General features: G+C 39.0%; 1 protein-coding gene and 1 long non-coding RNA gene across 4 annotated transcripts; both read right to left on the bottom strand.

Annotated features, from left to right (window-relative positions):
• Positions 1–12,256: 12,256 nt before the first annotated feature.
• Positions 12,257–14,225, bottom strand: LOC110884383 (ABC transporter B family member 4-like). 3 transcript variants are annotated; one of them, XR_004869343.1, is made up of 4 exons: positions 14,207–14,225; positions 13,996–14,085; positions 13,787–13,904; positions 13,005–13,023 (listed from the first exon to the last, which is right to left on the bottom strand). XR_004869343.1 is itself a non-coding variant. In XM_035978565.1 (2 exons), exon 2 carries the CDS (start codon positions 12,793–12,795, stop codon positions 12,382–12,384), a length of 414 nt encoding a protein of 137 aa, XP_035834458.1. In that variant the 5' UTR covers positions 12,796–13,037; positions 13,143–13,303; the 3' UTR covers positions 12,257–12,381. The 3 variants fall into 3 exon arrangements, 2 of the variants coding, with proteins under 2 accessions (XP_035834458.1, XP_035834459.1); XM_035978565.1 differs by lacking the exons at positions 13,787–13,904; positions 13,996–14,085; positions 14,207–14,225 and adding an exon at positions 13,143–13,303 and having other exon boundaries at positions 12,257–13,037; XM_035978566.1 differs by lacking the exons at positions 13,787–13,904; positions 13,996–14,085; positions 14,207–14,225 and adding an exon at positions 13,143–13,303 and having other exon boundaries at positions 12,257–13,023.
• A 662-nt stretch (positions 14,226–14,887) lies between these two features.
• LOC110884384 lies at positions 14,888–16,029 on the bottom strand. The gene is made up of 5 exons (XR_002561129.2): positions 15,890–16,029; positions 15,484–15,742; positions 15,295–15,352; positions 15,144–15,208; positions 14,888–15,046 (listed from the first exon to the last, which is right to left on the bottom strand). It is a non-coding gene; the product is annotated as an uncharacterized LOC110884384 (long non-coding RNA).

Raw genomic sequence — 16,029 nt, 5'->3', positions numbered from 1 at the left:
TGTTATTCTTGATTTTGTTCTTCGCAGCTGCCAGTTGAACCTTAGCGACCATCTTTTTTCTATTGACCTCACGCCTATGCAACTGGGAAGCTTCGACATTATTGTGGGTATGGATTGGTTAGCTAAGCATCACGCAGAGGTAGTTTGCTTTGAGAAGATCGTTCGTGTGCCGCTTTCGTCAGGTGAGATCCTACAGGTTCGTGGTGAGAAACCTGCTAGTAGCCTCAAGCTTATGTCTTGTTTTCAAGCTCGGAAGTATCTGCGAAAGAACTATGTGGCCTTCTTGGCACATGTTACAGCATATAAGGACCAAGGTAAGTCTATGCAAGATATTCCTGTTGTTCGGGATTATCCGGAGTTGTTTCCTGAAGAGTTGCCTGGTCTACCTCCAGCACGCCAAGTCGAGTTCCGTATTGATCTTGTACCTGGTGCAAATCCTATTGCCAGAGCTCCATATCGTCTTGCACCGTCTGAGATGCAAGAGCTATCTAAGCAGCTTCAGGAGCTTTCTGACAAAGGTTTTATCCGTCCTAGCTTTTCACCTTGGGGTGCTCCTGTTCTTTTTGTCAAGAAGAAGGATGGATCCTTCAGAATGTGTATCGATTATCGTGAGCTGAATAAGCTTACCATTAAAAATCGATATCCCCTACCTCGCATTAATGATCTCTTTGACCAGTTACAGGGTGCTACTTGCTTTTCGAAGATTGATCTTCGTTCTGGGTATCATCAACTTCGTGTGCATGAAGAAGATATTCCCAAAACAGCATTTCGCACTCGATATGGGCATTATGAGTTCACAGTCATGCCATTCCGTTTGACCAATGCTCCTGATGTTTTCATGGACTTAATGAATAGGGTCTGCAAGCCTTATTTGGATAAGTTCATCATCGTTTTCATCGATGACATATTGATTTACTCTAAGACGCGAGCTGATCACGGGCGCCATCTTCGTCTTACTCTGGAACTCCTAAAGAAAGAGCAACTTTTTGCCAAGTTCTCCAAGTGTGAATTTTGGCTTAAGGAAGTTCAATTTTTGGGGCATATTGTCAACGAACAAGGTATTCATGTAGATCCCTCCAAGATCAGTGCGATTAAGGATTGGGATACGCCTACTACTCCTACTGAGGTTCGTTCTTTTCTTGGTCTTGCGGGTTATTACCGCCGCTTCATCAAGAACTTCTCAAAGATTGCAGTTCCTCTAACTACTCTAACTTAGAAGAACAAACCCTTTGAATGGGGTTCTAAGCAAGAAGAAGCGTTTCAGACCTTGAAACAGAAGCTTTGTGATGCACCTATTCTAACTTTGCCTGAAGGCAACGATGACTTTGTCGTTTACTGTGATGCATCGAAATTGGTCTTGGCTGTGTTCTGATGCAAAGGAACAAAGTCATAGCCTACGCATCTAGACAATTGAAGGTACATGAGAGAAACTACACCACTCATGATCTTGAGTTAGGTGCAGTTGTCTTCGCTCTCAAAATCTGGAGACACTATTTGTACGGTATAAAATGCGTGGTTTTCACTGACCACAAAAGTCTTCAGCATATCTTTAATCAGAAAGAACTCAACATGAGGCAAAGACGTTGGGTCGAACTCCTAAACGACTATGATTGCGAAATTCGCTACCATCCTGGTAAAGCGAATGTTGTGGCTGACGCATTGAGTCGTAAGGAACGCACTATGCTTCATTGTGTTCTTGTTCAATCTGCTATTCAAGCTCGATCTGATATCCAAGCACGCATTACTCAGGCTCAACAGGCTTGTGTTTCACAAGACTTGATGGGTAAGGAATTACCCTATCACATTAAGCCTAATCTTGTTCTGAAGGAAGATGGATCGTATTATTTCATGGACCATTTGTGGGTCCCAAGCCTAGATGACCTTCGCGTTTTGCTTATGGATGAAGCCCATAAGTCTCATTACTCTATTCATCCTGGCTCAGACAAGATGTATAAGGATCTTCGTACTCTGTATTGGTGGCCTAGTATGAAGAAAGACATTGCCTTATACGTTTCTAAATGCCTTACTTGTCTCAAGGTTAAGGCTGAACACCAACATCCTTATGGTCTCTTGGAGCAACCAGAGATCCCAGTTTGGAAATGGGAAAACATTGCTATGGATCTCATTACTAAACTTCCGCGTACTAAGAAAGGTCATGATGCCATCTGGGTAGTTGTTGATCGTCTTACTAAATCAACGCATTTCTTGCCAATCCGTGAGGATTTTTCTGCTGAAAGACTGGCTGAAATCTATGTGGATGAAATTGTATCACGACATGGTGTTCCTTTGAACATTATTTTTGATAGAGATGCTCGCTTCTCTTCTCGTTTTTGGAGAACCATGCAATCTGCTATGGGGACCCAACTAAATCTAAGCACAGCATATCATCCACAAACAGATGGCCAAACTGAAAGAACAATCCAGACTTTGGAGGATATGCTTAGAGCTTGTGTGATCGATTTTGGTGGTAGTTGGGATTCACATCTTCCATTGATTGAATTCTCCTACAACAATAGTTATCACTCCATCATCAACATGGCTCCTTTCGAGGCTCTCTATGGTCGAAAATGTCGTTCACCAATCTGTTGGAATGAAATAGGTGAGGCTCAGCTTACTGACCTGACCTCATTCTAAAGACAACTGATAAGGTTAAGAAAGTTCGTGATAACTTACAGACAGCTCGAAGCCGTCAAAAGAGTTACGCGGACCGACGACGCAAGCCCTTGGAATTCCAGGTCGGTGATCGTGTATTACTTAAGGTCTCACCTTGGAAAGGTGTGATCAGATTTGGAAAGACAGGAAAACTTGCACCTAGATACGTTGGACCATTCAAGATCGTCGAAAGAATCGGTAAGGTATCCTACAGACTTGCATTACCTCCCGAACTTGGAAATGTTCATCCAACTTTCCACGTATCCAATCTCAAAAAGTGTCTAGCTGATGAGAACCTCCACATACCGCTTGACGAAATCCGTGTTGATAAAACACTTTATTTTGTTGAGAAACCTGTGGAAATTATGGATCGTGAAGTCAAATGGCTTAAACGCAAGCGCATTCCGTTGGTGAAAGTTCGCTGGGAATCTAAACGTGGACCTGAGTTTACTTGGGAACGTGAAGATCAAATGAAGGCGAAATATCCACATCTTTTCCCACGAGTTTCCTCTAAACAAATTTCGGGACGAAATTTCCACAAGTAGGGGAGACTGTGACATCTGTGCTTGTAATCATTATAAACAATTCAGTTATCAATGAAATAAAGTTATTTGATCCCAATGTTTGTTTATTTGTGTTTGATGCTTTTCATGTTTTGACTTTTATTCGATTTCAAACTCTATATCGCTTTCTGAAGAATTATACGCAAACTGGTGCGAAAACGTAATCAGTTATATGCAACAAATACTCCGGAACATCAATTTATGCTTAACATACCTTAAATAACCTTTACATAACTTAGAAATAAGTTTTGAAGGCTTTGGTATGGCAAAATTCAAGTTAATTCGCTTACAGGGACTAAAATTGACAAACTGCGAAAGTATGCTGATTTGAACTGTAACGAACATTCCGGAACATGCCCATAAGTTAAACATACCCTAAATATCCTTTACATAGCTTAGAAATAGGCTTTGAGGGGTTCGGTGTGCTAAAATAAACTTTTGGGTCATTCAGGGACTAAAAGCATCAAAAAGTGCATAAGTTTGCACTTTCGCGCATAACTTACGCTCTGAATACATCCGGACATCCAAAAATTTATGTAAGCATTAAAATATTATGTTTTAATGTTTGGCATGAGAAAGATCCATTCGTCGCGCAATTTGGATCGTTTTTCGCGCTTATGCGCATTCCGTCATAATTAAGCGAACATCGCGATCGTACGACCAAACGAACCGACATCCGAGATATTTTTGAACATGTTTTGAGTTCCCTATACTTTAACTTCATTTTAGAGGCTTGAAATGAGGTTAACGGGCCTTAAACGTGTCGAAAATGGACTTAAAAGCATGCAGGGGCTAAAACTGTCATTTTTGAAAAGTTATGCTGATCAGACAACCTCAGGCGGCCCGCCTGAGTTTGTGTGGATCCTGATGCGGGCCGCATGGCCTCCCCAGGTATGCAAAAATGTTGCAAACAGCTGTTTGCAGCTGTTTAGCACTTCAAAACCACTTGCAAATGGTTTTTATCAATCCTATTCCTAGGGGCTCCCATGGGTTTGTAATTCAGTGGGTATGTGTTGTACGGCTCAGATTTAACGCTTGGGGAACAAGAAACGATCTTAACGGTTCCATGTTTCCTATAAATACCCCCCCATGTCTTGCTCATTTTCCCTCACATTTGAAATCTGATTCAAAGCTCTCTAAGTGGAAGTTCATATACTTCCTACCTGAGAGTGAATCGGGTTCAAATCTTGCGGGGACCTTCTGTAAGTATTCTTTCGCGTTTTTCGTTTGTTTTAGCGTTAAAGTCAAACTGCGTTTGACTTTCTGCATTGACCAGTTTATGGTCAATGCAAAGTTCGTTTGAACTTCATAACGTGAGCGTAATCACGATGGTTATAGTCCCTAGTGACTATACCTACTGATTACCACGTTATCTAGGCTCAGTGACGAGTCGTAGTTTCGGCCAAAATGCGTTTTCTCGCGTATTTTGTAACGAAACTACTCTAGGGTATTAAAACCGTTTGTTTTAATACCAAACCTGTTTTCTAAACATGTTCTAGCATGTTTAGCTCGTCGCTTTTAGATTTGTGCTTGTTTAGGGTCGTAAAGGTAAGCGATCTAATCAATCGCTTATGCTTACGAACCCGACCCATTTGGTCGATCTTTAGGATCCGACCAAACATTTTAGGTGACCATAGTTGTATAGGGAATAACCTTCCGAGGTTATACCTTATGGTCACGACGTTTAAGTAGTTGTATGATAAGTAGTTCTTATGCCTTAGGTAAATTACCAAAATACCCTTTTTGCGCCAAAATTCATTTTAAGCCTATGTAACATAATTTTTGACATCTAAACTGATTTAGCAACATTATTAAGCATGTTAAGGCATATCTTACTTGTCATAGGACTAGTTAGGCTTTCCGAACGCGTTTTACGCGAACGACGCATTAAAGTAGCATAAGCTACCTAATCGGGTCGTAACGGGTCAAAAGCACTTAGGATAGGTTTCGTTTTAGTACGTAGGCTTTGTTAAACCATGTTACATAAGTTCCCCTACTTATTTGGTTTACGAACCCTCGTACTACCCGATCCTCTGATAGGGCCGTTTATTTATGTAGTTACCTATATAGGTGTCGTTTGATTCCGTGATCTTCTAGCATTGCTTGGTGGTTATCCTACGACTTCTAAGCAATCTCAAGTGAGTACATAGACCCCTCTTTTACTGTTTTCCAAACATTTTGAGGTGAAACACATGTGCCTACTTGTTACTTTCGTGCTTTCTTGTTTTCACATCATATGCTTGCTATGTTCTTTAGTACACTTATAGTACATGATTTCATTACATTGTTTTGCTATGTATGTTAACTTAGCATGCTAGCACATTGATTTACATTACATTGTTTTGCTATATATGTTTACATGGCATATTAGCACATTGTTTTACATGACTTTTCTGCTTTGTATGTTTACTTAGCATACTTAGTACATTGTTTTCACATAACTTGTTTACATTTGGTATGACATTTGGTTTGCATAAACGGTTCTTTACTACATTCATTCACATTAGCTACGCCGCTCGGTAGTAAGTAATGGTACCATAGGACTTGACAAATCCCGTTCCTGACACCCTAGGTTTGTTTGGGTTAAAGGAATGACTGAATCCGAAAACATTTTACTTTGATAACCTTTACTCTAAGGTTATCCTGCTGTCTCAAGGCTTGAATGTAATGCGTTAACTTACCACATAAATGTTTGTATCAATAAAACAAGCTTTTACTGGGCAAAAACATAACTTTTTGATTTATTCAAAATACTTTGTTTTGTTCCTTTTTACTTATGGTTAAGTATTCTCATTTTGTTACTTACCATACATAACTTTTGTTTTAACTACATGACTACATTTTGGGTTTTAAACATTGACAATGGTTTAGACAAGAACATTTGATGATTGGTTTGAACATGAACTATATGCTTTGGTGATTTGTTTAAGTGACTTAAGTAACGATATGTGTGTAGTATGCTACAAGCATGGTGGATACGCCGCTGGTACTTCCTATATATAAGTGCTTGTAATGTATTACATGACATACCGTTATTTAAATCATTCAATTTTGGACTTATACACTTTACACAAATAATATCTTTTTCACAAGACTTTGTTTTACAAAACAAATTATTTTATACAACTTATTTTTACTTGGTTATTCTTTTAACCATACGTTATTCTTCTATTTATACATATCATCTGATTTTATCGCTTTTCAAATGATTTACAAAACAAAACATTTTACAAGGTTCATGACTAACTTTTATTAAACACTTTTCTTAAACTTAAGTCATGAATCCTATTTTCATGAAACCTATGTTACTCACAGGCATTTTTATGCTGACGTACCTATTTTCACATGTGTTTCAGGAGCTAATGCATAGGATGATGATCGTGACACGCTAGGGTGGACTCGGGCCTTAGTGACATAAAATGGAACTAGACTTAGTTTAATTACATTATGTACACTTTATTTCAGTAGTTTTAAGACAATGTAACATGTTGGTTCTTGTTTTGAATGATGTATTCCACCCTTGGGTGATGAATAAAATATTATTTTAATTACCTTGGTTGTGGAACAATAATTCTGTTACAACACTCCCTGACGTTTCCGCCACGATTTGATGTTTTACGTGGTCGGGGTGTGACAGCGTGCTCCTATCGTAAAAACACTCCACGAGCTTGATTCTCATTCGGACAATCCTTCCGATAATGCCCCTTGTCGCCACACCCATAACAACCTTGGCCCTTGCCATTTCCATTTCTACCTCGATTATTATTATTGTTACCACCTTGGTTTCCATTGCCGCCCTAATTACCAGTTCCACCCTGGTTTCCATTACCACCCTGGTTTCTATTACCGCCTTGGTTTCCATTACCACCCTGGTTTCTATTCCCACGCCCCTTACCAGACCAACATGTCTCCTTGCTATGCCCGATATTGCCACAATTATCACACCTATTAGTTCTGCACGGACCTGCATGGTGATATCTACACTTATCACATTTGGGAAAAAAGCCCGCATAACCTTTACCACCGGTTTCATTATTTGCTGTGCCAGTTTTAGCCTCGGGTGGCGGATTAACTTCCCTCCGTTTGTTGGAATTGTTGTTGTTCGTTCGAGTGCCTTTCTTAAAGTTCTAAAACTTCCGCTTGCTATCTCTTGTAGACTCCACATAAGTCTCCTTTTAGTTAGAGCCAGACTTTGAAAATTTCCCCAAACGAAGAGCCTCCTCGGTGTGGGCAACGACCAAGTCAATCGCCTCATTGATTGAAGGGGGCTTAGAAGCAGTAACCATACTCAGAATTGCTGGAGCAAGTCCCTAGATATACCTCTCAATCCTTTTAAACTCCGATTCCACCAGATATGGAACAACCCTTGACAAGTCATGAAAACGTTGTGTATACCCAGCAATATCATACCCGATCATCATTAAATTCTAAAACTCAGTCTCGAGTTTCTGAATCTTAGCCCTCAAATAGTACTTCTTCCTCATTGGCTCCTTGAGCTCTTCCCAGCTCATAGCATCCGCGGTTGTTTCTCCTTTGGTCTGAACCTGTAGGTTCCACCATGAAAGCGCTCCATCCAAGAACAATCCAGAAATGAATGTGACTCTTTGCTCAGGAAGACATTTGCTCATTCTTAGGACTGAGTCTGTCTTCTCGGTCCATCGCACGAACGCCACGACACCTCCGGTGCCATCAAAGTTCAGGGGTTTGCAGTCCAAAAACTGCTTGTACATGCAACCTGAAAAATTTGCAACAACAAACCATGAATGAGCATTGTCAAAGCACGAATAGAATATACGAGAGTATTGTAATGTGTTATAGACGACTTAACATTACCAATAGGAGGATTGTTTCCTGATGTACCTCCAGTACCACCGCTATGCTCGGAGCGGTTGGCTTCGTACTGCGCAATCTCCTGTGAAATGCGCTTATTCAGTTTGGCTTCCATTCTTGGCAGGGGGTTCGTGTTGGTGTTTCGCCTCAGTGGCATTGTCTTCTAATAAAAGACAGCGGAGGAGGTTAGACTCATGTTTACTAATAAATATTGTCTACTAAGGTGTGTATATATATATGTAATATATAAATAATCATCACATCATCCAAACATGCAATCACATAAGCAACACATGCATACGTATAAGCAACAATGTGTAATAAAGAAAATAAACTACTGAGCTTTCTTATATTAGACAACTTGATACATTGTTTTGTAGAAGAAAACAAAAGGACTCGAGGTTACATCACCCCGGTCGTACAAGTTCATAATACATAAAAGTAGTAGGTCTTTTTCTTCTACATTAGTCTTCCAAGATCTTCAAGTGTCTTCAGCTGGTACTAGGTCTTCATATATACATGAAAGTGGGTCTGCAACTCCCACACAAAAGTATCTACAAATAAAAGATAACTAGGGGCTGGCGGAGATGGAGGTGGGGTAGGTACAACCAAGCTGCGAAGGTGATCCATCTCGTCCGGTACATGACCCATACGGGTATCTGAAAGGTTGGCTCGCTGCTCCAGAGTGAGCACATGAGCCTTGAGACCGACAAGTGGGCGTGAATGTGGTGGAGATGGTGGTGGTGGTGATGATGGTTGTGGTGGAGTAGGTGGTGGAGGGTAGGCTAGTGGTGGTGGTGGCATCGAGTCTCTAAAACGCTCCAATTCCTAGACTCCGCAGGAGAGGACCTGAAACTGTAGCTGTAGTGAGAGGTTAAAATCATCTGGAGTGAAGGTAGGGTGGTGACATGGATGGTAGGGATCTGACTCGAACATATGAGGTGAGGGGTATCGTGTGGACAAGTGATCAGCTGGCACACGGGTATCGGTGTAAGTCTGCTGGCGAGAGGTGCCCTCCCCGGGGCGAGGAGCAGGGATCTCGTGAGTAAAGATGATAGATGTGTCGGTACGGTAGGGGGTAGGTCCGATGCGTCCCCAATGTCGAGTGCCATCAACAGGGGCAGTAGGGTCAGCAGCATGTAGGGAAAGTGGGTGTCCAGCAGTGGGGGTATCCGGTGTGGGTAGAGGGGTCGGTGTAACGGGTGAAGTAGTGGCAGGAACAATAGTGTGGGATGAAGTGGGTGCAGGTGTCTGAACAGGAGACTATATAGCAATAGGTATAGTGTCAAAACTGCTGGCAGTGGCATCCGCCCGCAGCCCGGTGCGGCGTATGGTCGATGAGGGTGCACCATCACTTGCATCAGAAGATGAAATATCTACCACAGAAATAACTAGTGATGAAAACTCTAAGATAGCAAGGTCAATGACCTCACCTCCATCAATGTCATCATTTAAATGCTCCACATGAATGACCGGAACATCATCCTCGTCATCGTACAGAACAATAAGTCCTGAAACCGCAGCAAGGGGTACGACGTCCAAAGGAATGTACTCGACGATGTGCTCACCGTCGGGATGGCCTATGATCACGAACTCATTTAGTTGTGGCCCCACAGCTAACACGTCGTCCTCCAAAATATTGCTTTGAATTACTTGCTTCACTTTTATATAATATATATTATTTAAAAAAAGTAAATCTCATTCAATTATTGGTTTTGGTTATATAATATACATTCGTTGAGAGTTCTAACAAAATATTTCTACTATATAATAGAGTAAATTGCCATTTTAGTCCCTAAGTTTTTAGTCAAATTGTCATTTTAATCCAAATAGTTTTTTTTTTCTCCTCTGAGTTCTTGACTTTACCTTTTTCTTGTCATTTTGATTACATTGCCTAACTTAGTCTAAAAATCAGGTTATAATCAGGAGTATTTTTGGCATTAAATTATCATGAGATTTATAAATTATGTTGTAAACTACCCCTGGTTATCACTACATAACAGTTATGCCAAAAATACCCCTAGTTATAACCAGATTTCTAGACTGAGCTAGGCAATGTGATCAAAATGGCAAGAAAATAGAAAAGTCAGGGATTCAGAGAAGAAAAAAAACTATTTGAAATAAAATAACATTTTAGACCAAACCTCAAGGATTAAAATGGCAATTTACTCTACATAATACATCATTTATATTTTTACCTTAATGTTTTGGTAAAGGTTTTTTCCACCAAAACTTAGAGGAAAAAAAAACAAAAACCTTATTTATACTGGGTAATAACTCAATAATAGCATCACTTAATGAAAATCCTATAGTAATGGCTAACAATCAATTATATATATATATATATATATATACTAGCCATTTACCCGCGCGATGCGGCGGGAGTGATGATTTACAATAGGATACTCGTTTACCGTTAGTTTATCAGTCGTCTCGTGATATATTGTATAATACTTAAGTTAGTTTTCTTACTTGTGATATGTTGGCACTCGTTTTTCTTACAAGGCGGAAACCAGCGCGATGCGACAGTGTCGACGATTAAGACTGCCCATTTTTTCTTTCAAATAAGTGTAAGTTACTACATGCCACATCACTCTATTCGTCAGCGTTTCTTATGGTTGTTAGACTTATGGGTTGGATGTGAATGGTATTGATGCATCAAAGGATTGAACAATTAAAAAAATAGATGAGATTGATAATAATTTAATTTTAGGTTTTAAAAGATAATTGAGAAAAATACTTTGTTGATAACTCAAAAGTAAAAAAGACACCAATGTAATAGTTTGTTGATAACACAAAAGTAAAAGACAACAATGTAATTAAAGTTTAAAAAGGTACATATATTATTTGCTTTGCTTATGTATTGTTAATGTAAGTATTTGTCTCATAACTTAACTTAAAAAAGTCAACCTAATTTAACCAGAATTTAAATGACTTGAAGACCAACTCAGTAGATACCCTTGTTAAGTATTTAAGGTTATACTTGATAAAACTTTTTATTTGATATACAAATTTAATTATTTTAATTTAACTTTTTTATTTTAAAACAATATAGGGTAGGTCTCATTTTAAGAAATCTTAAAAAAGAGTGTCTTCATAATGTAGCTTCAAAAACATTGTAGGAAATATTGAATTATTGACCTTAAATACTATCAACCAGTTTAGAAGTTATGGATGGAGGAGACCTTGACGGCTTTGCACTTCAGCTTTTAGTCTTATGATACTTTTAAGTGGCACAAAAATAGATTAAGAAAAATCAGTATGAACTTTTGCACAAAAGGATTTTTTTAAGCATAGGTCACCAAATATCTCAACATCAGGTCTGGACCGGATATTTAAAACTAATATGTCTAAGCTCGATTTCCCCTTTGACCGAGTCCAAAGTCACACTAGATTCATCACTTGTAGGGCTGTAAACGAACCGAACGTTCAGCGAACAGTTAGTGAACCGTTCGGCGGTTAGTTCGTTTATGTTCGTTCGATAAGCTTAACGAACGAACACGAACAAAAAATTTCGTTCGATAAGATAAGCTTAACGAACGAACACGAACAAAGGTCTCGTTCGTTCGACTGCGTTCGTGAACGTTCGGTAATATGTTCGTTTATGTTCATTCGTGTTCGTTCGTTTACGTCCGTTTGTGTTCGGTTTTTTATGTTTATTTTTCTAAAAGTTTTTAATGTTTTATTAATTTTTTATTTTCCCCATATGTATTATTTCCCTCTCCCACTTTTGATATCACGCTCCTTCATTCAGTTTATCTCCAATCGATTGTACCCAATATTATCCATCCCTTCAATTTTTAAATGGTTATATTTAACTACTTTCATTGTGTACAATGTTTAAGATTAACGGTGCCTTTTTTAATTTTCAAAATTAAAGTTCATTTGTGTTCGTTTGCGTTTGTGGTTAGTGTTCACGAACTGTTCGCGAACAACCAAAATTTCTTAACGAACGAACACGAACACAAACTTCTGTTCGTCATGTGTTCGCGAACAGTTCACGAACATCCAAATTTCCTTAACGAACGAACACGAACATAGCCTTGTTCGTGTTCGTTCGGTTCGTTTACAGGCCTAATCACTTGGGTCAATCTCTGACTTCCGATCTAGAATCGCAAAAACTGAGACCGCAAAGCTTTTGGCTTTACTTGTATAGGGTGCAAACGAGCTTGATTGAGACACTACTAATCTTGCCATTGTTAAAGCAAAGAAACTCTAAAAACACTTGTGAAATGAGTTATTCCCGCCTGAACAAACCGAGCTCCCACATAAAAACTGCCAGCATACATACAATAAAGTAAAATCAAAATCAAAATCCCAAACCCGGTCCCGCTAATTAACCCTTGTTTAATCCCGGTCTTTTTCGGACCCTCGCATTTACTTCTATACAGTTGCATAACTTTCTCTTCTGCGCAAAAAGACAATACTGTACGTATACTTCGACTGCATCATTCGCCACCTGACTCGCTTCCTCGTACATCAGTTTAGCATCAGCACTAAACCCTTTCATAAACCGCATCTGAACATATCCATTAATAGACGCTAACGGAATCATAGCAAGAATTATGAAAGTCAACTGCCAGCAAGCTGTAAAAGCGATGAATAAACCACGGATAGCCGATGATAAGTCTTGAACGATCTGAGCAAGCGCATCACCAACTAACCCACGAACACTGGCAGCATTGGCAGACAACCGTGCACCAATTGCACCGCTAGAGTTTTCCGGCTTATCGAACCAACCAACCTCCATATATAAATAATTCTAAATCATTTATAAGGAAACCATCATGAGCATAATCAACTATAGGTAGCTCACATACCTGCGGGCGTCGGCGCTGGCACGAGAACCGGTGCTGATGTCTGAACTGAAAACAGAACCTGAACTGGAACCACAGCTGTAGTTGGGAGTGTGATTGTTATGTTATCAGGCTTCTGTTTCTTGGCGGGTTTCTGTTCCTACTGGACGCCTGTCAAGAAACTTCCAACGATAATCTGGTTTATAACAAACAATTAAACAAACACCCAAAAAACTAATAGAAAAGATGAATGACGAGAAGCATGAAGTAACAAATACAATCATGTGAGATGGAAAAATACCTGCACGGGGCTGGCGGCAACCAGAAGACCCGCCACACTGTCGCCAACGGCATGCCCATTAGGGCTTGACAGAGAAACACTCATCCCACCCGATTTGTTTCTTATTCCTCCGCTCTCAGACGGAATAAATGATCCAACCAACGAAAGTATCTCAAAACGGCCCTTAAGAACAAAGAAAGGTGTCAAAATTTCAAGAAAAACATCACATTTAATCGCACAGGGTCCATGTTGTGAGAATGATATAACCTTCATCGTCACGTCCTAACAGAACCCAAAAAATATATTTTTCAGCGAAAATAGACAAATTCAGCATTCAATTCCACTCATTACTATTCTAACTGATTTCAAAAGGTTATAAACACTAAATTTACCTTCTCCGAATTCACACACACCAACTTCCACACACACAAAAAGCATAGACCTTCTAGAACCATCTATTAACAACATCAAGATCTGTTCAATCAGGACCCACTTCAAATCAAACCCCTTCAAAATCTTGAAACAACAATACCCACTTCACATTACATAAAAGGATTCCAACTTTACCAACAAAAGATGATCTTTATCACCTAAAGATTCAATCTTTATGGGTGTCGTTTGTTTTCCAGTGAAAAAACAAACCTATAATAAAATTGTGAAACAACCTTACTGGAGTTGCTGGAATCTTCAACGGAACTTGGTTAGAAGGTTTGATCCTCCTCTCGTCTGTGCCATGTTTTTCAAAGTATCGAGACCTTCTGATTTCATATCCAAGCCTTGATCCTATATAAAATAAGAATAAATTGAACATGTTATATAAAATAGGAGAAAAATGGAAAAGGTTATATCACACAAAAAATAGAAACACAAATACAAGCCTGCTTCATCTTTCTCATTTCATATTCATTCCTGAATTGGCTCGACTCTTCACTTTGCTGAAAGTATTCATCATCAAATCGTCCATCTACGAAATTCATGCATCACAATAAGTAACATATAAGTAGACCGGGTCCATGTAACCCCTATGGAATCTAACAAAATGTAACGTACTTATATACATCTGGCAAACTGAACAAACAGATCACCTGAATCAAACTTGATATTATTTGTACGAGATACTGACGCAGCCCAACCTCCGGTCTGATTGGGCGCAGCAGCACCCCCCATCAGGAATTGCGAACCAAATCATTACGAGCTGCAAACTCTTCCGATGCAAGTCCGTTTACCTGTTATGAAATTTATATCCAAAACTTCATTCAACACAGTCGAAAAGTCTCGCTGATAGGACTAAAACACATCATACATATGAACCCGAACACGACCCGTTCAACTCGATTTTTTTATTTTTTTCCCGCAATTCAATATATTAAAATTCACTAAAAAACACAAATGCATATAATAAAATTACATTTAAATTAAGAAATCTTATTTTAATTTCTCTTTTTAAGTGATAGTTCATTTTAACCGGTAACAATTTTTGGATGAACTGCACTTACCGGGTGGTCGGAACCCTAGCCGCCGCCTGTTGTTGATGTCGGGCCACCCATGCTCATCAAGTCTCCACACAAGCAACCCAAAACTTCACCATGCTTTAATGAACTTGTACCTAATGCATTAACTTAATAACCGAATCATCTACCCTGCAGCAAAACAAATAGAATACATGAAAATCCAAGCATTTTAGAAGTAACAAAAAGAAATATAAACACCATGTATTAAATAACATTAGATCAGTTTCAATTGAAACCAACTATAAAAAACCCCAATCCCAAATTAACCAGATCGTAACAAAAATAAACATAAATATGAGGAAGAATTTACATGAAGAAGCATGAGTAAACTCTACTCGGCAATGACCCACTGAAAAATAAGGGCAATGAGCCTACCTGTGTACATGTTTGGTCTGGTGAACCCCACCCGCCACTCTGTAAATTTAACAAATACATAAAGTTGGATTAAATCACACAAATTGTGGATGATTACTTGAAATACCAGCCATATAAACATTTAATAAGTAACAACCTTTGGTAAAGATGATGTCCAGAAGCTGAGGTACATCTTTTGATTCGTAACCTTCCGATTAATGACTGTAAAGAGAGCGAAACTAATGTGAACTTATATTTTATAATATCAGATCTGCTGAAATTTGGGCGAAGTGAGTAGCAAAACTTACCAGATCTGCAAGACCTAAATCGGATCTGGGAGAAATCTTCATGTTTCAATCTTTACCTCTGAAATCATATATGTTATTAATCATCTGATTCAACTTCAATCAAACATAAACGCGTGAAAATCAACAGATCATGTAACTATAATTATAAACCGGTTGAAAATCAAAAGAATGTAAGGAAAGATGTTATACAATGATACTATAGAGTTTGCAACTGAAAGCAGATTCGTTGTCATTCCCTTACTGACCAGATCTACAACTTTCACCGGATTAGGGTTATGGTCAGAACCCTATATAGGGCTACCAGAATCTGGTCGAAACTCTAAACCCTAGGTTGGGTCACCAGAATCTGTTGACGCTAACCATTACCACCACAAGCCGCAGACCACCACCATCTCTATCATTGCTAACCACCACCAATTAAAACAACAGCTTGCATCATCTTCAACTCCTGTAACAAAACAAATGGTACGGATTTCATATTTACAGATCCAAACAATAATTACCTCAACGAAATCGGTTCATATCAAAAGTTTGAAACCTAGATCTACAATATAAAATTCTAATGAATTTGGACAAAATCTAGAAAAGCACTTACTCCGTGAAGTTCAAAACCTAGACTTGAGTTTGATTTTGAGAGGACTGTATGATTTCCATGAGGAATTGGAGTAGTAGAAACGTGATGGAGAAAACCCTAGATCCAGATCTGGAATCGCCGAAGAGAGAGAGAGAGGAGCG

This window comes from Helianthus annuus, chromosome 10 (assembly GCF_002127325.2).
Source record: "Helianthus annuus cultivar XRQ/B chromosome 10, HanXRQr2.0-SUNRISE, whole genome shotgun sequence".
NCBI classification, from domain to species: Eukaryota; Viridiplantae; Streptophyta; class Magnoliopsida; order Asterales; family Asteraceae; genus Helianthus; species Helianthus annuus.
The sequence above is the reverse complement of the archived record's forward strand: the minus strand, read 5'-3'. Positions and strand labels throughout refer to the sequence as shown.